General features: G+C 38.3%; 1 protein-coding gene across 3 annotated transcripts in view; it reads right to left on the reverse strand.

The window, feature by feature from the left end:
• Window positions 1-24,582, reverse strand: part of ITGA7 (integrin subunit alpha 7) — a 202,105-nt gene that overhangs the window by 24,274 nt on the left and 153,249 nt on the right. For all 3 annotated transcript variants that reach the window (XM_089679696.1, XM_089679687.1, XM_089679702.1), the window contains exons 8-17: window positions 23,623-23,711; window positions 21,524-21,651; window positions 21,124-21,219; window positions 19,911-19,972; window positions 18,541-18,710; window positions 13,841-13,990; window positions 8,637-8,752; window positions 4,201-4,390; window positions 2,952-3,035; window positions 489-568 (exon numbers count right to left, since the gene is read on the reverse strand). In XM_089679696.1, coding sequence (XP_089535822.1) covers window positions 489-568; window positions 2,952-3,035; window positions 4,201-4,390; window positions 8,637-8,752; window positions 13,841-13,990; window positions 18,541-18,710; window positions 19,911-19,972; window positions 21,124-21,219; window positions 21,524-21,651; window positions 23,623-23,711 — 1,165 coding nt within the window. The remainder of the gene's footprint in view (window positions 1-488; window positions 569-2,951; window positions 3,036-4,200; window positions 4,391-8,636; window positions 8,753-13,840; window positions 13,991-18,540; window positions 18,711-19,910; window positions 19,973-21,123; window positions 21,220-21,523; window positions 21,652-23,622; window positions 23,712-24,582) is intronic.

Consider the following 24,582-nt stretch of genomic DNA (forward strand, 5'->3'; position numbering starts at 1 on the left):
ACACACTTAGAGGCGCTGTGTTTCTTTGTTTCCCTTATTTAGGTACCGTATTAACCCCTTTTTTTTTACTTTTTCAAATTTTGAATGTCTTGGGTTTTTTTTGTGCGAAAACACTATCATATTTAGCACAGCAGTGTAAAGTTTAATAAATATTATATGTAATATTCAGTTTAAACTATTCTAAAATCAACTTCCACTTATATTACTACAGTACACTACGGTACACCGGAATCTGATTGTCAGCTTTGTGATGTACATTTTACAGAGCATCAGTAGATTATAAAATGAACCAATGTCAATATCTGTAACAAGTCAGTTAAGGACACCACATCTATGTGTATGGTGCACTGAAACAGCACTTTAAAAGCTGTGTAAAAGTCTAAAGAGTCCTGCTGTAAATCCTACTGTGAATGTCAAGTTACAACCATTTAACTGGCATCACAGATTTATATACACAAAACGACATAATGGCTCATCTAAACTCTTACGTGGCCAGTTCAAGTTTCACCTCCAATTCTGTAGTTTCTATAGTGATCCCTGGAGTGCTGATAACCATATAGAATGTTATCTGAAATATAGAAATAAATGACTTTGAACAGCTGCACAGATACAAATAGAAGACTAATGAGAGGGAAGTATGCAGATGGAAATTAAAATATAAAACTGATAACATTCTTCCAGTATCTAATGAGATCATTCAGATTCACTTCCCCAACAGACAAGGCCATGAGTAAAGTATAACTAAAGGCATTTTTTTTTTAGTTTTGGACAGGGTGGAGATGGATTAGAACACCTGTCAGTTTTTACTGCTGTCTGAACCCCCATTAGGAAGATTTACTCTCTCTTTTTGTCCAGTTTACCAATATAATAGAAAATGAAAGTAAAAGAAAATCCCAAATTTTGGGTGGTCCCCAGAAGAGTAATAGAGGGAAAATCTTCCAATGGGGACACTAGATCTGGTGACCTGGGGGACCTTTAAGAAATTCCTTTAATCTTCAGGGATTTCTTCTCACTTCCTTTTTGTCTATGGGACAAAAAGGAAAATCGATGCAATGGGACACAGATGGCAAAAACAAAATCTGACAGGGGTTATAACCCTCTCTTACTCTATCCAAAATGAAACAAAAGTTTTGCCTATAGTTCTACTTTAAATAGAAGTGGGAAGAATATCTCCTCCAGTCTTTATATCACTGTGCACATCAAACCCACTTTCCTTTCCTGCTACATTTGCCAACAGGCCAGAATACAAGGGGTGGTGACAGGTGTTGGTTGAGAGTTCTGTATACATATATGAGAATGCCATCTAAGATATTAGAGACAGAAGGACTCTTCACTTTTCTGTCCTCTGCGAGATAAAAGTTTTAACTTGAGTTGGATGTTTTTCCAAAAAACGAATGTCTGAATCATAACCATATGCAATTTCTAAAACCAGGATAAGATTTATCATTAGGCAGAGAAGGCAACAGAGGCGAAGGGGTAGCATTTCTCTGTACAGATATCAGGCACACGTTTTTCTTTTCCATATTTTTTACTGTTTTTACAATGAACAAGAATACAATGAAAGACCAGAGTTGTTGCAGGTGTTGTCTGGTGTTGTCCCAGATACTAAGGGTATTGGAAATGGTAAGCTACTGTTTAATCCTCTGAGGTCCAAGGTTCTGGGCTGGTATGTTCACTAACCAGTAAGCATTATACAGCATTCTCAGATGAACCATAACAATAAAGGGATGACCCATAATCCCCACTATAAGGTGGGAAAGAGAAGGAAAGGAAAGAAAAAGACAGAGTAATGGTCCTTTCACATGGAGCAGACCCATTTACGGATCTGCTTGCTCAGCGGGGGATCTCTCCGCTGATCCCTGCTGACCAAGCGGATGACAGTTCTGTGTCCGCTCCTTTGCTGCAGAGCAGACACAGAGCTGCTCGCTCTCATTAATGGGCAGTCAGATGAAAACGGACCACCTGTCCGTTTTCATCCAACCTGATGCAACAGACGGAAGGGGAATTGGATCCCCATCTGTTCTTTTTTTGGAGGATCAGATCAGTTGTTGGCCAGTGTAAATGGACACATGTCCATTTACACCCACCACTCCATAGAGGAGAATGGAGGTTCCAATTGGGTGCGCCTGAAAAATGGGCAGGCGGACCCGATCAGAACGTCCATGTGAAAGAGCCCAAAAGGAGAAAAGAAGAGAGGGGCGTAAAAAAGGTTGTTCCCTTCAGCCTGAGTCCCAACCCCCCACATCCCACCTCAACCCTAGTCCTATGCAGGTGACTATATATATCTGGACCCAATTGCACACAGGAATCCAGATATTTTCATATCTGGGTTGTTTGTCCCAAAGATTGCTTGCTAACTTTTAATGGTGCACAATCCAAGAGATTTTGTTCTGGTTTTTTTTCATCCATTCAGTCATGTTTTTTCCAAGAAAAAACTGATCAGTTCACATCAGTTTCTCATCAATTTATGTCAGTTTTCATCAGTTTACATCCATTTTTTTACATCCTTTACCAATGCAAAAACTAACTGTATGTCCATTTACATCAGTTTTTCATCTGTTTACGTCCATTTACATCTGTTTACATACGTTTTTCGTCCGTTCCATTTTTTTTCGGAAGAAAAATAGGGTTTTCATCCTTTCAAAAGAACGGATGTTAATGGATGCGGACATTACCGGATGTAAACAGATGATCATCTGTTTACATCTGCTAGTCCATAGAAATACATGGGTGTCTGTTTTTCATCTGTAAATGGACAGATGAAAAACAGACATATGGAATGCCCGTCTGAAAGGGGCCTTAGTCACTACTATATTGATACCAGACAATTTACACACTTTCATGATGGATATTGTGGATTCTGTAAATTTTAAATACCTTTTTATTTAAAAGAATTAATATTTATTACACATCCTCTCAGATATAAATGATGATGAAAATTACATTCTTACCTCAGCATTCCTTTTCATTGGGTTGCCAAGTTCACATACAGCTTGGGATGCATTTTCATTGGAATGACAAACCACCATCTTGTCCTGGGGTGAACAAAAACAGACCGTCTCAGAAGAAACAGAATATATCTCATGCACTGGGAATAAATGTAATTAAAATGTATCTAAACCTAAAAACAAAACTTTTATATATTTCACCTTACCAATCTTTAGATATGGTAGTTTCTTTAGTTTTCTTTTTGGAAGTTTCTTTTTCCTTTTTTTAATAGGTGATCCTGCCAGTAACTGTGCTAGAGTGACGATGCTCACTCACTTTACTGTACCTTCAGAGGAGCAGTGTTACCAGGCTGCACTGCTGATTTTGGACTACAAACACCCCCTCCCCCAACTCCATTATATAGAGAGGAGAAGCTGTGTAGTCCCCCCAAAAAACTGCAGATAACTTTGTGTGAGATATCAGTTTAGTGCATGGGAAGTTGCAAGGATACAGGATTTCTATCAGGATAAACTGATATTTTTCTACACTTGCAATAAGTGTATTTAGCCTGAAAAATAAGAAAAGTAATGCAGCCACCATATCCAATGACAGGTAAACTGTAATGGTTCTCAGTTTAAACTTTTGATATGTTTTCTATTTTTTTCTGTGAATAAAATATGGGTTTATGAGATTTGCAAATCATTGCATTCTGTTTTCATGCAGATTTTACACAGCGTCCCAACTTTTTTTGAAATTTGGGTTATATAAAAAGAGAAAATATCCTCTCGAGTCTCAAAGAACATGGGATATCTGGTGTGAATCTTATTCTACAGTAATGATTCTGTAAATGCCCCACTCCCTGCAGCAGCAGTTGAATGTGCTGTATTGTTATACTCTCATTGTATATGCTGTCAATAATAACAAACTTAGGGCAGCGCAACACAATCCAAAAATAATAAAAGTAAATTATACACTAAAAAAAAAATCAAATATAAGTGACTTGCTACTTCCATTATGTGCATACAATGTAGATCAAAATATATATTGAAATTCCACAACATAAATAAATAAATAAGTAAAGGCCACAGTAAATATTGCAGTGTTGTTCTTGTAATCACTGTTGTAAATGTTCTGCTATGAATATTATGCAAATTGAAAAGTAGGCAGGAGATGCCTGCTGCTTGGTTTATAAATGTTTCCAAATTCCTGCAAACATTTACACATCATTTGATTTTCAAAGATCATCAAAGTTAGATAAAACATTCATCATACCCTGGATGCGTCAACTGAACGAACACCTGAGTAGGACATGGTGTCCGGAAAGCTTGCTATCAGTTGGGCCTCATGGGCATCATCTCCATCAAGGTGGGGATTTTGTAGGTCAGAAGGAAAATTATTCACTGTAATCTTGAGGACAATGTCTTTCTGGTCAGTGAGTGCGAACACAGGAATCTTGTTCTCACTAGGAAGAGAATATGAGAAGATGAATCCACTGCAGTTTGTGTTGTTAGCATTAGAGGGCACACGTTGAACAACTATTAAATAGAAGACATTTCCACAGCTATAAATGATATTACTGCACTTTTCTTTGACATACATCTAATGCAGTGGCTGGGCAGCATCCAAAGTATTGACTTTCACCAACCTTGGGAAAGTGCTGCATGGCATGAGCCAGTGGTATGGAGTAAATGTACTTAATTGGCACAGGCCCATTCGTTATGAGAACAGAATGAGCATCAAGACCTCCTGTAATTATATAAGCAGAGCTAAATTCAGTTTCTGCAGCCTGGAGGTACAAAGCCTTTGGTACTATGTCCATCTCTCTGCTCTGCTCACATCTTTTACAATTATTTCATTGGTTTGCTGGTCCTCACTTAAAGATTCACCTTTTCCAGCTTTGTAAAATGTTCGTGCTAAATTTAGCATCATACCTGGAGACCATTTAGCCCCCCTAGAAGCCTGGCTGAACAACTCCCAGTTAGCAATCCCCAAGTTCAGCATGGTTGTTAAGATGTGGAAACCATTAGACGCTCACTTCCAGTATCGCAGGTGTAAACCAACAGTTTTCACTCTCTAGAAAATACACTCACTGGCCTCTTTATTAGGTACACTTTGCTAGTGCCAAGAAAATATCCCTCCACACCATTACATCACCACCACCAGCCTGAAACCGTTGAGGATTGATGGATTCATGCTTTCATGTTGTTTACACCAAATTCTGACCCTACCATCTGAATGTCGCAGAAACCGGTCTGCCCATTCTCCTCTGACCTCTGACTTCAACAGCATTTTTGTCCACACAACTGCCGCTCACTGGATATTTTCCTTTTTTCAGACTATTTTTTGTAAACCATAGAAGTTGTGGTTATGCTTTAAAATCTCAGTAGATCAGCAGTTTTTAAAATACTCAGACCAGCCCGTCCGGCACCAACAACCATACCACATTTAGAGTCACCTAAATCCCCTTTCTTCCCATTTTGATGCTGGGTTTGAACTTCAGTAAGTCGTCTTCACCACATCTACGTGCGTAAATGCATTGAGTTGCTGTGATTGGCTAATTAGCAATTTGTGTTACCAAGTAATTGAACAGGTGTACCTAATAAAGTGGCCAGTGAGTGTATGTGGATTGCTAACTACAGGTATAAAAGTAAACTTAGTGAACATTTTACAAAGCTGCATAGTATTTTCATACCTACTGGGGCACTTTAACTGCTAAGGCTATTTTCTGGAAAAGGCGAACTTAGCCCTTAAACTAGACTAGCTATGTTGTAGATATTTTATTTTTATCTTCTGTACACATTTGTATTACATTGTATATATTTATTGTAAAGTGACCATGTCAGGTATATTAGTGTGTACAAATACCACGAAAAAGTGCTGACCACAAAACCTTTTTTTAAAGTGACATTAAACAATATCCTTATTCTCTAAATACAATCCATACACATCTATTACTTAATGGCCCTGTAATCAATTTTTAATGAAACGATTTCCTTTTTTTTTGCCTCCTTATAATGTCCCCTGCGAGCTCCCAAACCTCTCCTTTTTCCTCTCATATGCACACTACAAATCCCATAGTCCATAGTCATTAGCCCATCTCAGGAGTGAGCAAGAGAGGGTGGCTATGTTCTGTCATTAAATAGGAGCATGGAGAACAAATATAGCCACCCTCTAACACTGTGGTTGTCAATTTATAACCTAATGGGGCCTCAAATGCTGCCATTGACATAATTAAAGGGGTGCACATAATGTTCAATATATGTAGTGCTACAGACTGCTGAGGTACAAGGGCCACACATCATATACAAAAGGGCTGCATGCGACCCTCAGGCTGCAGGTTGGGCACCAGGGCTCTAACAGATTACAGAAGCGAGAAACAAGAATTTAGAGATTTGGAGAAGGCTTAGAGCAACAGAAGGTAGCTTTTGGATTTAATTTCAAACCAGAATTTAGTGTCACTTTAATTCTAAAATTGATTTTTTTTTGTCATTAACTACAAAAGCCTTGACATATGCCTGCTTTGGAAATAAGACCCATTCTGTCATTTACCAGTTGAAAGCTAAAGCCTTTACTGGTTACCGAGGCTCTAGCACAACTTTGGAAACTTTCCTCAAAATAATCTCAATCAGTTTAAATGCACCTTACAGGACATTTTGAATTAGGGTCTGTCTGATTCGGCCTCTATGCCTGCAATGCAGTGTCAAACCCAATAAGGTCTATAACATCTTTGACCTCATGCAGAACAGTTGATAGAAAGCGGAACTGGGAATGAACATGATTAAAAAGTCAGATTCACCTTGCTTCCCTCCAGTTGCCAAATTGATTTTGTAATATCAATGTACAGTAATTGAAGAGTACAGTAGCAATGCATGGGAAAGGGAAACCATATGGTTTTAATCATCCGTGTAACAGCCTCTAATCCTTCAGTCACTACTTTCTCATGCACTAATGATACAATTTGTTTTTTCTGTGGGTAATAACCGAAGGAGAGCTATTTTTATGACAACATTTTTTTTGTAGAATACATAAAAATCAATTGGAGGACTATACCAAAAAAACAGCAGTGCTTCTCTGGTCAATAGTCATTTGCTCAATGTAAAAACATTTGAGGATTATTTTTGATAGCAAGACTTTGTGTGAGAGTCTAGCATAAAACATACATCATGGTTTAAAATAAATGGTGCCTATTTCTTAAAAACTAAAAGTAAAGCCAAGGAATGAATAAGATCCTTTTGCTGTGCAGTTGTTTTGCTGCATATCAATCGTTTTGCTATGTGAAAAGCATATGGTATTGATCATTTTCAAAAAATGCATTACCCTATATACCTTTCTGTCTTAGTGTGATTAATTGCAACCTTTCTGAAGACTTCAGTAATGTATTTAAATCTTGGATGATTATACTTATTGGAGAATTACAAAGCCCGGAGATAGGCTTGAATCACGTTGTTACTCTGAGATAGACCTGACTCAAGCTAGCCTGTATATATATATAGATTTCTCTTGCTCAGCACGTGGGCTGAACAAGAGAAATCTAATAGATACGGTACCTTCATCTACAACATACAGCATCCACAACATAGCTAAAGGCCACTGTATTCTAACATTCAACATTTATGCCATGATAGGATGCATTCTGGCTTAGCCAGCAATTGTGCACCCAGAGGCTTTGACAAAAGTCAACTGAAAAATGTACTTTTGTCACATAGGGTTTGGTTCCAGGGGGAGTTTATGCTATTTGTCCATCCAAGATAAGGACTATGGGTGACAGATACTCCAAAACATTTGAAAAGCTAGGCGTTTCCTGAATAGTGATGTTTGTGTATGGTTTGCTATGACCTCCAGGATGCTCTTCCCTCTTGCTTGGTGGTGCTACCTTGAGTCTTCTGTCTGCTCTCATGTGCCAGTAACTTGGCTATGCCATTCGCATTCGCGGTAACAGCAGTCTGAACGTGTATCGTCTTGGTGCCTCCTGAAAAATCTAATTTGTGAAACACGTTGAGACGTAATCCCCATACTCCTTTAGCATAACCCAATCAATATCATATTACATTTAATAAAGGCTTTGCCAGGTCATGCTATGTACTTCTGGGGGTTGCATCATATGCTGACAATTTACTCGAGGAGAGGGAGATTCAAAGTATTCTGTTTTATACTCCTAATTTTTTAAGAGTGGGATATTCAAATTTGGTGTTGATTTTATGCTTTTAATATTGTATGTTGACATATATGTTAATAAAAGTAATCATTTTATGATATAAAAGGTGTTTCCATTTCCTGGGAGTTTTTTTCTTTTTTTGGCACCTAAAAAGTCTGATATCATTTCCTATTTTATCCTGGTAGTCATATGGATGACATACATAGATCAAGCAGAGACTGAAAGCAAGAGCATGTTAGCAGATTTTCCACAAACAAAATAACATCATAATATCAATATTATACACTGGAACTAGGACCAGGCATTATCCTTTTCACAGATACCAAAGGTCCAAGTTATATTTATTAATTACATTAGCATTCACTAAGGAGTAATGGAGAAAAGAAAATTAGAACAGAAGTGGAACTGATGGCAATAACAATCAGGTGTCATATTTCATTTTGTGGAATAATGAATTTTATGTGTCTCTATGGACAACGACTGCATTTTGGTTTTAACAAGTCAGCTGCTAAAATTATCATTCAGCCTTCAAATTCCTTTTTTCTGCACTTACATGGGTAAAGCAACAAATTGGTCCGTGTTGCCAACACGAGAGTAAAAACTATAGTTCAACTGCAGGTTACTTTGACATATTTTGTCCTCTCCGCAGCCTTCTTTCAAAAAGTTTACCTGATCAAAATAAAAGCAACATGTTTTTTGTTAGTAATTTGTTATACTGTATATCAGCTTGGTACAGAAATGCATACTCAACTGGTGAACTCTAACCTTGTCCAATATACTGATATATGCGCAATTGTACAACTACAGCACAATTAATCACAAAGATCAACCACAAAGTTGTATAGTATAAAATAATAATGGTATAATAAGGTTGGCTCAAAATATGCAAGAAAACTCAGAAATCACTGTGTATACAGTCTAACACTTAATACAGATATACAAATATCTAAAGCATATGCTGTAAACAGTAAATGATGAACTAGAATTCATACTAAATCAAGGTATTGCGGTTCAATTATATGAAGGCAGGATTCACAAAAGAAACCACTAATGATAGAAAGGTCTAAAGGTAATCAAGGACATACAGGTTAAGGTGGCTAGAAAACAAAAGTGAAGCAATAAATATTAACGAGAGAAATGTTAGAGAACAGTGGTGTGCCAAAATTCCAAAGGTCCAAGAGTCAAACTCGAGTTAAAGGGACTAAATAAAAAGATGAAGAAACATCAATAGACCAAGAAGCAGACTTATAAGGAATCAATTTAACGTATTATATTTTTACTGAATTATTATCAGTCTCTTAAGAATGTTACATAGGGGCACATTAAGACATATAAATAGAAATAAAGACAGCTTAAAGAACATATAAAATTTTTGGCTCCATGCACACGGGGCGTTTTAATAATGCTGGTAACGTTAGCTGTGTAAAGTCATGTTAAAAACGTGAGTTTTTCAGCGCTTTTTAGCGGTTTGCATAAGTATTTAGTGGCATTTTGACGCGTTTTTTCATGTTTGCATTTTTTAGCATTTTTCTTTACTAAAAAAAATTTGGGGGGGTGTCAAAAAATTATCCAAAAATGCCGGTTTGCTGCGATATACCGCATTTTTCAGTGTTAGAGCGTTTTTACAGCTAACAAAACTCCTCTAGAAACCCACTAGTCCTTGTTTTTTTTTTCCAGCCAAAAAACGCTCCTGCCAAAAATCGTTGACTACAGCCTATAGCATAACATGCTGGGGGGTTTACTGACTGTAGAAAAAAACGTCAAAAGCCAAAAACAGCAGCTGTAAAAATGTTCAGTGTGCATGAGGACTTATAGTCTGTTATACTGAGAATGTAAAGAACGTTTTTACCTTTCAGGACAATTATAGACTTTATGACTCCGTTTTAATAAACAGTCATCTTTAATAAGCAAAGTCATCTGAATTCAGATAAGTGTAGTCAATCAGGTACAGAAAACTAATGCTTTATTAATGCATAACGCTACTTCTGTTTCTGCATTCTATATAAATAATGCAAAGAACCATATTATTCTAGATTTACAGCAACTTATGAATGTGAGTATATTTAATGCACTGTGTTGAACCACTTGAGCTCTTGAAAAGTCTTTGAAATGCGTCAACCTATTGGATGTCTACACTCCCTATTGCAGACTATTACTCAGCGCGGTGTTGACTAAGCTGTTCTTTTATGACATGCCTTGACTTTATTGTTGTTTGTGAGTACAACACCTACTTTATTACTTATTAAACATTTTTTATGGTAATGCACTAGGCCTGTGCACCCTCTGTTTGTTCTTTTCTACTTCAGCTCTTGTACCTTTATGCCCGGTTATAGAAGTAATTTTTCCACTATGGGCCAGTTTATTCAATGATTATAATATTTTTAGGGGGTGAACTAGGGTTTCTTTTGAAAAAAAATTGCAAAATCCTTTTTTCCTATATAGTCTATGAAAAAAAAATGTCGGATACAAAGCATGGCAAAGGTTTGGCAAATGGGTAAAAGACAATTTTTTCCCAGCTTTGGAACACTGAAGAAAAAAAACACTTGATGAAACAATAACATTTTAATATGTAAATATCTCCATCACGACCAGCAACGCCACCATCAATCCCACCCCACACGCCAAAGTCCTGGGTTCAAACCTTTCCTTCCAACCTCATGTCCAATCACTATCAAAGTCATGCAGGCTCCACCTCCGCAACATCTCCAAGATACGCACGTTCCTCACCCCAGACACTACTAAACAACTCGTACACTTCCTCATTATCTCACGCCTGGACTACTGCAACTCCCTTCTCACTGGCCTACCCAAACAAACGCTATCCCCACTCCAGTCTATCCTGAACTCAGCGGCTAGACTCATCCACCTCACCAACCGCTCCACATCTGCCACCCCCCTCTGCCAATCCCTTCACTGGCTCCCGATTGCCCAACGCATTAAATTCAAATTACTAACTCTGACATACAAAGCCATTCACAACGCTGCCCCAAACTACCTAACTGACCTGATACCCAAATACCACCCTACCCGTAATCTTTGCTCCTCACAGGATCTCCTACTCTCCAGCTCCCTGGTCTCCTCCTCCCACGCCCGACTGCAGGACTTCTCCAGGACTTCCCCCATCCTCTGGAACTCCCTACCCTAATCCATCAGACTGTCACCTACCCTCCTCACCTTCATGCGCACCCTGAAAACCCATCTCTTCAGGGAAGTCTACCCCACCCTCACCTAACAACCGATCTCCTCCACTCCCCCTACCACTCCATCCCCTACAGCCACTTCCTCCTGTACCACTATCCCCTCCCTCCTAGATTGTAAACTCGAAATCCTCGTGTATTGTATTGTACTGTATTGTCTCATGTTCTGTACCCCTCGCTAATGTACAGCGCTGAGCAAACCCTTTGGCGCTATATAAATACTGTATAATAATAATAAATATTAATGATGAGTGATGATAACAAAATAAATAAATACAAATCAGCAGAAAATTTATATTTAAGAGGTGAAGGGGAGGAAGAAGTTATAGGGTTAAAGAGCAATACATTTTATTTAAAAAAAACAAAAACTTTCTAACTTGTAAGGTTTCTTTAACTGATGTCCTATGCAGATGGAATATACGTCACCTGTCTGCATATGAGTTAAATAGTAAATTCAATGTAACAAAACAATAGGGGTTATTTACTAAAACTAGACAGTGCAATATCTGGTGCAACTCTGCATAGAAGCCAGTCAGCTTCCAGGTTTTATTGTCAAAGCTTAATTGAACAAGCTGAAGTTAGAAGCTGATTGGTTACCATATACAGCTGCGCCAGATTCTGAGTGCACCAGTTTCAGTAAATCTAATCCATTGTTACACTATATTACTCAATGACACTTGCAAACTATCCTGTTATTTTACACAGGAATGGAATTACTTTATTACAAACTTTATATGAATCCTTTCATTTTTCAATTGGATTGAATTTTTTGGTTTTTGCTCTCTAGTGGACATTTAGCAAAACCATGAAAAAGTGGTTTTAGTTGTTTTAACATTCTCTGCAATTGTTTTATTTTATGTATCCTTTTATAGCCCTTATGACAAGGGATTTTTGGTCTCCTGAATGTGCTGGCTGTTTTTTGCCTTCCTGTTGGTATTTGTGAAAACAATAAAGGATCTTGGGCTCTTGAGATGATCATTTGTCGCTCTCTTTTTGCTTTTCAAGTGCACTTCTCAATTTAAGTGACCCCTATTCCTCGGCAGACTTTCTGCTTTGCGGAAAGCTGCTGAAGCCAAGTCAATAAGCACAACTAATGTTTTCTTAAAGGTTAACGATCTAGGTTCAGCACCTCACTCCCATCTCTTTTTAATATCTCTCCCTTTATACAGTAGCTGCTCCTGCTATGTAGTTAATAACAAATCCCAGCTGTACATGTTAGTAATAGCGGTGGAGTTGGGGTGGCAGTGGCATGGGAAGAGTAGCTGAGCATAGGAGATACTTCCTAGAAACTGTTGAATTTTTTTTAGGATGTATCTCCTATGCATAAGTATAAATATCTGGTAAGATCAATGTTCTGTATAGACCATATTATTAAGTTTAGGTTCCTAAGGCTACTTTTCCATTGATCCGCCGCAAAAACACAACAAGAATGCATAGGCGTTTTCACCGTGCTTTTGCCACGCTTTCTGACCATTTTTAAAGTTCACATGACTTAAAAACTGCACCAAAAACGCTTCTCAGAGGTGTTTTTGAGGTGCTTTTCAGGTGTTTTTCAGGCGGTCTCCATTGATTTCAATGGGAAGAGGCATTTTTGTGGGCGTTTTTTTAACCCCCCAAAGATGCTGCAAGCGGGAGTTTTTACACCACACCGCAACTGCAACGTCTCAGTGTGAAAACATACATAGATATACATTCACATGCATAGGGAAGCATTTTTCTTGAGCTTTTCAGGTGCTTTTTTTAACGCAAAAATGCTTCAAAAACTCCTCGGTGTGAAAGTAGCCTTATGGTTGTCATGGTCAGGGGCGGACTGACCATTTGGAAAGTCGGGCACTGCCCGAGGGCCCGGGGTCAGAAGGGGGCCCCATGAGATGCCCCTGGTACCTTTTTCATAGGCTTTTTAGAGTTTGGGCAAGGACACAGGGGCCCCATGAATCCACTATTGCCCGGGGGCCCCATGAGTTGTCAGTCCGCCCCTGGTCATGGTGGAATGTTATCTGGCACCTGTTGTGACACAAGCTCAAACTGAGTACAGACAAAATGAATGAGTGTGCCATACTTCCCATATGTATACTTTTAGTGCTGCTCTCCTTTGTTGCGAGTCAATAGATGACATCACAAGTTTAAGCCTGGTACACATGAGCTGAAAATTGTCTGGTTCAGCAGGAGCTGGTTGACTTTTGATCCACGTGTGCTGCACTCTGATCAACAAAAAGCCAGTAGTGAGATTGCCTTCTGTCGAATGGTCATGCTAGAAAACCTGCAATCGATCAGTGCTTGTAGACAATTGCTGCAAGTGTTCATCAGTATGTTCTGGGGGAGTCCTCCCTTTAGCATACAATGTCTCGGCGGGAGAGATCCCTGGTTGACCAAAAGAAAAACTGTGTAACCAGTTTAACACAGTATGTAGAACAATACATACAGTATAATAATAATATAATAATATAATACATACAGTATAATAATCTAATAGAACATAGTTGTATCTGTGAGGGTGAACAGACGTCATCCTTACAGCTTAGCCCTCATAAGGCAACCATTTGTATCTCAATGTACTCACCTCAGTGTTGTAGACATTGGGCTCCTCTTCACTGAGGATAGGCATAAGAGGGGGTAGCGACTCTTCTGCAGACTGACGCTTGTGTCTTGCTTCTAGGATATTGTATGTCAGAGTCACTGGGATCGATCGAAGTTTGTCTCTAATTTCCTCCTGTTAGTGAGTGAGCAGATCAGTAAACAGGACAGGTATCAAGCATCAACACAAGCTACACATGTCAGATATACAGTATATAGGGATATGATATATATAGCAGTAAATTAATAATTCTAAGTAGAATAAGGGACATTTTTGCTTTCAAAAACTGAAAAAAATATCTTGCCTATTTACTGCAACACTAATAACATCTATACTGTATGTTTTGGTCCTAATAAAAAATAATCAAATTTCAATAGTAGCTGGGACTAATCTAATTTAATGAATCATTGACTTTTAAAGAGAATAATCAAAATAGTTACACAGTCAAATAATCAGGATGTTCACAGTACCCTCACAATAATTTTCTACTTTACCATCTGTAAAAGTTTACGAGATTACTTTTATAAGGATAACGTATACTAGTCTAGTCTAAGTCTAGTGTTTGTAATTCCCCAATACAGTACATGCTACAGTGAAACGTGCACATAATGGTTAGCATCTGAAGGCAAACAGCACTTTGACTTATTATTGTAATATTCATTACAATATTCATTTACCAAATAATTGTAGGATTCAGAGCTTTCGTAGAATAGGAATCAGCAGGAAACCTAAAGTGGTTGTAAACCCTTACATATTCTCAGTGACATGACTGACCTCAGATAATACACAGAGATGCAACAAATCATCCTACATAGATTGTACCTGTTTATTTGTAGCCATTTCTCCTGTACAGCCATTTAAAGTTTATAATTTAGCTTCAGAAAGAAGAGGGTGGGATCTGAGGTTACAACCTTGAGAGCTCAGTGAAAGCTGATTGGATGGAAGAGACACCCCCCCTTTACACAGCACACAGGAACAGAGTTGAGGCTGTCAATCACAGGCTGTGTGCTGGAGATCCCTCCCCTGTCACCTTTTTACCTCTTGGTGTCAGGGCGTGACATGCAGTTAGCAGAGGAAGGAGGCAGCAGACAGAAATGACACTTAGTGCTCTGGATTGAGACAAGTAAACACTATTGAGGAATATGCTTTTTCATACTTCATGCCTGAGGTTTAAAACCACTTTAACCACTTGCCCTCCAGAGGATTTACCCCCCCTTCCAGACCAGGCCATTTGTTGCGATATGGCGTTTCATTACTTTAACTGACCATTGCGCAATCATGCAACGCTGCACTCAAATGAACTTTATGTACTATTTTTCCCACAAATAGAGCTTTCTTTTGGTGGTATTTTATCGCGTCTGTGTTTTTTATTTCTTGCGCTATAAAAAAAAAAGACAGACTATTTTGAGAAAAAAACAGTATTTTTGACTTTTTGCTATAAAACATATCCACTAAAAAAATTTAAAAAATCAAATTTCATCATAAATTTAGGCCAAAATGTATTCTGCTACATGTCTGTGCTAAAAAAAAATCCCAATACGTGTAAATTAATTGGTTTACGTGAAAGTTATAGTGTTTACAAATGGCAGTATATATACTAGAATTTTATTTTATACTAGTAATGGCGGCGATCAGTGACTTATAGTAGGACTGTGGGACTGCAGTGGGCATTCTAACACTGGCGGGGTACCTGACTAACTGCCACTGACATCCCCAGTCACACTAATACAGTAATCAGTGCTAATAAAAAGAACTGACACTGTACTAATGACACTGGGCAGGAAGGGGTTAACATCTGGGGCGATCATATGGTGAACTGTGGGCTGTTTTACTATGTGTGCTGTGTGTGTGCTTTACACTGCAAGCACACTGCTTTGGATGGCTCTGCTATGCAGAGTCATACAAAGCATTGTGCAGGAGCTGACAGGGGAGAGATCTGTATTGTTTACATACAAGTCTCTCCCCCCTCAGTGACACTTGCCGATCGCTGGGTGCCGGCAAGGAATCACTGGCCGAGACTCGGTGATTGACAGCTGAGGCCACCAATGGCAGAATGGGTAGGACTCATGCATGCCCCCTACCCGGAAATGCGAAATCACGTATATATATATATATATATATATATATATATATATATATATATGTGTGTGTGTGTGTATGTGTGATTTTCTGCACTCCTGCCGCTCTGTAGCAGTATTTCTGCTATAGAGTGGTGGGAAAGTGGTTATTATAATTATTATACATAATTTCTATAGCGTCAAAGGTTTGCTCAGCGCTTTACAATATAAAGGGAGACAATACAGCAACAATACAGTTCAATACAAGAGGATTAGGAGGGCCTGATTCTGGGAGCTTACAATCTAAGATGGAGGGGCTGGTGGTACAAAAGGTAATAACTGTGGGGGATGGACTGGTAGGAGAAATAGAAGATTATGTTATTAGCTGAAGGCAGGATAGGCTTCCCTGAAGAGATAGGTTTTCAGAGATCACCTAAAAGTGGGCAGAGTAGGTGTTTCAAAGAAAACAATAAGTACTGCACTCAACCATCATGGCCTGTATGCACGCTCACCACGCAACACTCCATTGCTGAAGAAAAAGCATGTTGAATCTTGTTTAAAGTTTGCTGAACAACATTTAGACAAGCCTGTGAAATACTGGGAGAATATAGTTTGAAAAAATTGAACTGGATTGCATGGGTTGTTACCAACATGTGGTGAAATTTCATGTCAATAGTACCTTTTGAAATATATTTACCGAGAAAAATGTTGACATGTTCAATACTTATTTTACCCAGTGTATGTGCCTGCCCACATTTCTGTGCTGCATTTTTTGTAAAGTGTGCCATATTCTTAAAAAGTCCTGTTTACAGCTTTTTAAGTTGCATGTCGATATTTGCCTAGTGACTACAGATGAAAACACATACAAAAAGCATTATGTGTTGTATTAACCCTTTAATGCAATGCAATAAAAACATGCTATTAATACAATATGCATTTTCCAAAAATTATTTTTGTGTTTTAGAACGCACCAGCGTGCCCTAAGTAGGGGAATGCTGAAGCTTATGTCAGTTTTTCATTGTTTTCTGTTTCCATTTTGTAGATTTCCACTCACTTCCTGTTTGGTAAAACATTGCCCACAAAACAGAAAGAGCCCTAGACAGCAGTAAAACTTGATATTGGGGTTCCAACCTTTCCCCATTCTATCCAAAACTAAAATAAAAAGTTTTGGGTAGAGATACAAGGAATCCAATAAAAATGAAAGGGGACCCCCTTTGAATTGGTGAATTAACGTGGATTATGGTTAAAGAATGTCTTTCTGCTATCCTAAATGACAAACTTAAATTGTTTGAAAGACTATCAGACCCCTGGATCAGCTACTTAACAGGGGATACATAATATGACACAATAATGTTTTTTTTGGACAGGATGGAATATAAAACTTTCCCACTTTTTCTATTCTATCCTGTTCTTTGGTTACTCTGGTCCTAGGTTGAAATAGTGCCTGGTAGCAAAATTCAGAAATGCTAACTGAGGACCCTGAAGTTCCCATTTCACCTAAGGTGAACCCCTTGGAAGGCCATATCTCATTATTAATGGAATGTGCCGAGTTATCTGCTTTGCACAAGGGGACTCATTCACCAGCCATATGGTGGTATTTTGGCCCCCTCTACATCTAGGTAACACTACAGTTGATAGCACAACAGGATGCTGCAATTTGGGAATAACCCTGGAGTCCTGTGGATGCATCTAATATCTCACTGTTAAGCTTTGGAAACTTTATGAGTGTGTTGTATTGCCTCTATTTTTATGATTGGCCTTCACAGTACTGACAAAGCTCTGACAATGAACAACCTAGAGCAATATGTGAAATTTTGTGTTTTTTTTTCTTGTTGTCTTGAAATCTAACCAATAAAAAATACTAGAAAATTGTGATATTGTATAGTTTTTCACTGCCCTATTTTTGTTGTTGTAACTATATTTGTAAAACCAAATAAAAATGTATTGTGGAAAAAAAAATAATTGGAAAAGAAAAATAGGAGACTTGGCTACTGGGAATAATTGTAGTGGACTTATTGGTATAAATAGTAAGCCCTGTAAAATCCACACCATTTTTATATTACCTAGAACTTAAAATATACACAGACACTAGGGTTTATTTAATAAAGGAGTACAGGCTGTTTATGTAGCAAAGGGAATGTTCACTTTTCTAAAAAAATATAAACTTTGCAGAGTGTATAAAAATGAATGTAAATAGGTGAACCTGTGTTAAAGCAAAACTAAAGGGTGAATACTTACCTGTCCCACGGCCCCTCACCGCCACCAGCCTCTTCTTCTGAAAGCCAATTTTCAGGCCTCTTCATTGGCCAGTGGGGGGGGGGGGGTGACATCACTCCTGTGCATGCACGGAAACTAGTACCAGCACTCAGAGACCAGCCCATCACTCTAAGGTGAGCTGCGCATATGCAGCTCAGTTTGCAGTGCCGGAGAAGACAGTAAGTAGGCAGGTATGAGCATTTGATTGCAGAAGAGACATTACAAGTCTCTTCTGCAATAAAAGCCTGCCTGCTGGCTGTTTCTTACAGTAGAACTTCAGTTTCACTTTATGAATACCCAATCATGCACAAGAAAACTCTATGAATAAAATCAACCTCATGGAGTGAATACAGTACAAATAGTATAGGTCACCTGCAGTTGGAATATGGTGGTAGTACAGCGGCTGGAGGACTGTCGGTGGAGTTCTACTGTGCTACTACTCTGATGTTCAGGATCATTTGTTTGTCGGGTTATGAAAAAAACACGACTAGGTTTCCCTTGTTGCCTCCTAGTTGCCTCAGCCTCAAATACACATCTCAGAACTAAAAAAAAAAAGAAGAAATGGACACAAAAGGATACACAAACATATTTATTACAATGCTTTTCCTTTTAACATCATATACTAGGATAATGGCAAATATTATTTTATAACTTGGACCAAATTGTATGAAGGTGTTCAAAAGGGTGAACATCTGATCTGAAAGCTACAGGAGGAGCCATATATTAACTTGGGTTTCTATCTTTAGATGTCTACAATGCCAGTTCTTATACTATATGTATGTGAAGGTGCAACTAGGTCTGCCTTTACTCACAAGAAAAAGAACAAGGCTCCCAGAGAACATGACATTTACTTTATGGCTGTCAACTTTTTAAATAATCACCAGGAAGTCATTGTTTCTGGACTGCAGAGTGATCTGCTGACAATTAGAGTTTGTAAAACCTTACCAACGTCAATGTGTCAAAGCTGCCTGTCCAGTTTAAAAGAAATTCATGCATGAAAAAATACAATGACACCCACACAGCTCAGACAGTGCAGCCTCTCCTGGTCTCCTGCCCACTATCCCATTTGCAATGTGGACAAGAACCCAGACTCTCGCTTGCTGCCTCTAAAGCTTGCAGCTCTCTGTCCTGCTTAGGGATGGCGGTACAGGTGGTTGGTAGACTCAGCCCTTCAATCCCTAAACACAGAGAAGGGAATGGTTCTGCTCATTGTTCCTTCCATGGTGACTTGCCAAGGTGGCACAAGGTTTAGATGGATAGTTCAGTGGCTCATTTCAAGACTTATTGGACAGGGCTTTGCAGTGACAAAGAAGAAAATGATGCCAGCCATGTTCAACTAATCCTGTTCCATCTACAAGTTAAGGTCAATCAGTTATGCATTATACCCAGTACGATAAAATGCAAACCATTTCAAATGAAATTGTTACACAGAGTGCTTTGCTGAAACGTGCAGATGCTCAGGCACCAGTAAGCTCCACTCCTTCCAGTGCCAAGAAATGTGGCTAATAATTAACTGATACTAGTTAGACCCTACCAGATCCAGATGCTTGCCATGCAAGCTGATTAGCTCCATGTCCATTGTATAACTAACTGGCTGCTTCTTAGTTACATATTTCCAAAAATCTATTTCTAATAAATTAAATCAATACAGAATATCATAAAGTCATTTGTGAAGTAAACTTCTAAAAAGCTTTCAGAAAATAATAAATCTTTTTCACAAGGTGAAGGTAGAAACTACTCACTGATCTTTGGATTGTAGGTTGCAGGGAAGGCGCTATAGCTGAAGCATACTCTAAATTCCACACTGAAATGAGAAAGAAGAGCCTTGATAATATTTAAACACATGATGCTCAACACTGAACATCTCAAAGCCAGACAGCGTTCTTGATCTTGTTTGTACAAATCTTTCCTGTAAAAAGTAAAGGGCTACAGTTGAACATGAATTTTGCTATGGTGGATTTATACAGTATACTTTTTTCAGGGGGAACACAGTTCCGGCACCTCCAGCACTGAATATATATAATGACAAAGGGTGCTGGAGTGTGCTGGAGGGTATATTGATGGGGGATACTGGGGATCTATTGTTGCTTGCAAGGGTCTATTACTGCTGTGGTGGATTTGGTGTTGCAGGGAACCCATTGTTACTGCGGGGAGGTTGTTGTGGGAGGGGTCTTGTGTTCCTCGGGGGTCAATTGTTGTTAGAAGGGATCTACGGTTGAGGGAGGGGTCTATCATTTCTGGCTGCTGGAGGGTCTAATAATGCTGGCTAGTGTAAGATCTATTGTTGCGTGCAAGGGTCTATTATTGCTGGGGTGGATCTGTTAATGCTGGGGGTTATATCATTGCTAGCTGCTGGGGGGTCTGTTGATGCTGGCTACTGGAAAGTCTATTATTGCTGGCAAGAGACTTTTGTTGCTGGGGTGGATCTATTGATTCTGGCTGCAGGGGATCAATATCACTGTTATTCTTGTTATCAATAACTAGTTCCATAGAAATTATATGGCACTACTAATGGATACTTGGTTCTGTATCCTCTAAAAGGGGTGGTTCTAGGAGGTGGAACCAAGGCACAGGTTCAGAAGTGGACATAGGGAAGAGGCAAGGGGTAACTCAAAAGGGGGGAGTTCCTGCATCTATTCTCTAAGAAAAAAAGCCATAAATATATAAATTACTGTACAGTTGTAATCAAAGGCATCAGAACAAAACATGGCAAATAGCACAATTTCATATTTAGGACATACAAAAAGCTATTAGCATGAACTGATGCTATTTTTGTGCACTTGTAAACTTTATTGATGATCATAAGGATGAAATCTGATGCAGGTGTACTGTACAGATTAGCAAAACGCCCACTTGCGAACAAATGTAAAATGTATATTGTGTAGTACATAACCATTAATATAATGTTGGTGTTGCAGGATGTTAAAACAATCAGCAATATAAATCCATTCTTACCAGATCCCAGGGCCATTCTTACAGCTTTGCTGCTCCAGGTCAATGTTTTGGGGAGTTACAGTGACATCTTTATTAACACGGATAACAGTGCGAGATCTAAGATGCAGAACAAAGTTATAGGTGGTAACCTGATTTAAAAATTGTGTAATTTATTCATTTATTTATTTAAAGAGAAACTTTAGTGTTGTGTTAAATTATTATTTATTTATTAGGAACGGGTAAAATCAGTTATTGATTCAGTTACAATATTCTAAAATGAGCAATGGACACACAAGTAATTAATTTCTGAAATTCATTTTGGTCTGAGCATTAGAGGCATGAGGCATTGTAAAAAATGTTTTTCTACAGTGGGGGTTCTTGTATTTCTAAAACTTTGCTGGAAATTCATGAAGGAGCTCACCTGTAGAGGACCACTGTGTCAGATAAAGATCCCACTACCAGGTCTGGATATGAGTTTCCATCAATATCAAGGCCACCAGAAAATGAATACCCAAAGGTAGTTATTCCAACACTCAGTCCATCCAAGATCTGGGAAACAAAGAAAAAACATCCAAGAATGTAATTGTAAAGAGAGCTATTTTAGTTTTAAAAATGCATATATACAATCATTTGAACTCACTTTTCCACACTTTGTACAGTTACAACCAAAAATAGATCCCAATTAAATTAATTTGATTTCCATAACGGACATAGTTGGTAGGACCTTTTTTGACTGCAATTACAGGTGCAAGCCTTTTGCTGTCCATCAGCTTTATAGATCAGAATCTTGCAATTTTGTGCCCATTCTTCTTGGCAAAACAATTACCTTTTGCTAGTTTCAATGACTAATGGTTTTGTTAAAGTGTCACTAAACCCACATCATAAAAAAAAACTATCAATAAATGCTGTATTACATGCTGTTCATACCCGCTCAGGCACTATGGGATGCAATTTCTGTATTCTGCAAAAAACCTAGTTATACTGCTGTTCTCTGTCACCACATTCTGTCCATGTCCCCAATACAGCTAAGCATTTCATGGAGCATTGTCGGCAGCTCTGCACATGCTCAGTTTTCAGTGAGTTTCTATGCTGAGCGTTTCCTTCCTATCACATCTGAGTAGCCCACTATAGAGTCACACATGAGGGCATATACATAGTGTGAAATGACAGCCCACTCCCTCCCTCCTCCTCAATGCCCCCTACCCAGCTAAACATGGGAGGGGGGGGCATGCTATTACATGTAGATTGATGGAGGCTTCACCTCCCTCTTATTCTAATACACAGGCTGGGGCATGAGACAGTCTGTGACTGGCAGAAATCTAGCAACACAATGATATTGCCAACAAATAAAAAAAGTTTTATTTCAAATATATATACAGTATATATTTGTATGACAATTTAAAACAGTTTACTAATATTATTTATTTTTACTCTGTATTCCAAAGACTGTTTTTTTAATTTTTATTTTAAACATGTGACTAGCAGCAAAGGACTAGAAGCTTCTCCTGCTTATGTTTCCCTGCAGACAGGTTAGGAAAGAGCTGGGTCATGTGACAGTTGTATATCGATTAGGAAAAAGGTACTTGGATGTTTTTCTTATTAAAATAATTACAGTACCTTAATAATTACAGTGAAAGAAAAGGGAAAATGTAAATTAAACAGTGTGTGTTTAGTATCACCTTAACTAGTCATTTTCATGTATTAACCACTTCCCATCCACCCTATAGCAGAAATAATGCTACCGAGCGGCACTGGTGCGCAAAATCACGTGTATATATACGTGATTTTGCATTTTCATTCGCGGCTGCGGCTGTCAATCACCGGGTTCCAGCCAGTAATTACTCGTCGGAGTCCAGTGATTTCCAAAGATCTTGAACAGGGAGAAGGACTGTGACGAAACTCACAACGGGTGGAAGAGTGGGCAACTCTGGTGACATCTGAATCTCCTCAGTCCCCTGCGTAGCTTTTTTCTATAGTTCAGGCTCCACCCAGTCACCTCATGTCTTGATGGCGCCTATCCTAACGGAGTCACTTAAAGTCCCTGTTTTAGGTTTGCGTCACATAACTGTCAAGCTTCCATCAGTCAAGGCTCCTTAATCGTAGGAGCTGAGGGGGGCAAGGGGCCTTCATTATGAGAATTATAAAGGATCCACAGCTTAATTAGGTATTTCACAGCAAGGAGGGTGAATACTTAAATAATGAATACTTTTCACCTTTTTATCTGTAAATAAACTACATTATATAGACGTATTTCATACGTGTTTACAGAATATGTAAACATTCTAGGGACGTGAATACATACGCAAAGCACTGTATACACACATGAACATAGAACCAAACATAGCACACACTGAAAATTGATCTGGAGATTTTCTATTTCCCATGCTATTTCTAGACCCATATGGTTTGCACATATTGCAATAAAAATGAATGTTATTTTGGGAATTGTACCTTTGATATTCATATATTGTGCATCTATTTAAAAAATTTAATAGTACCGTTATTTATCTTTTGTATTACCTGTGCTGGTTTGGTCACCAATCCTGTTCGGCTTCCGTGATATATGAACAGTTTTCCACTGCCATCAAATGGTGCCCCAACAGCAATATCTGTAGACAGAAGTAAACAAGTTTTAGGTTACTAACAGTTTCAGGTTATGGACGGCTAAAGACGGTCTGGCTAAAATGTCATTTAACCACTTCAAGTCCGGACACTTTCACCCCCTTCCAGTCCAGGCCAATTTTCTGCTTTCAGTGCTATCACACTTTTAATGACAATTACGCGGTCATGCAACACATTTTTTTTAAGACAGATAAAACTTTATTTTGGTGGTATTTATTCACCAATGGGATTTTTATTTTTTTTCTATATAAATGAAAAAGTTCAAAAATGTTTTTAAAAAAGGTGTTTTTCTTATAAAATTTTGTAAATAAATAATCTTTCTTCATAATTCTTGGCCAAAATGTATTCATCTATCTTTTTAGTAAAAACAAAAATAACCTAAATTAGTTTATAACCAAAAATTATAATTTTTCTAAAAATGTTTTTACATTTTTATTTAATTTTTTTAAATTATTATTTATGTTTTGTTTTTTTAACATACTGTTACCCTAGCATTACAGTGTCACCATAGTGACACTGTACTACCTGTGGGGAATGATGAAGATTTTTTCTTTTTTTACACTGATTGTTTTTACACCCATAAAGGCTGGGTGTAAAAGCAATCAGTGAGAAATACTGTTCCTGCAGCCATTGAGAAATACTGTGCGAGCTGTGATAGGTCAGAGCTTGTCACATGGTACTAGGCTAATGTGAATAGCCTTCTACTATGTGACCTCTGTGATCATTCACAGATTTCACAAGTAGTAAGCAATGATGTCAGGAAGTGGAAGTGACATCTTGTTTACTACTATTCATGTGATCACTGATTGGCCAATCAGTGATCACATGAATTGGGACCTCACACAGAGGTCCCGTACA

Source organism: Staurois parvus, unplaced genomic scaffold, assembly GCF_062004578.1.
Source record: "Staurois parvus isolate SC_StPar_1 unplaced genomic scaffold, SC_StPar_1.0 ptg000017l, whole genome shotgun sequence".
Taxonomy (NCBI): Eukaryota; Metazoa; Chordata; class Amphibia; order Anura; family Ranidae; genus Staurois; species Staurois parvus.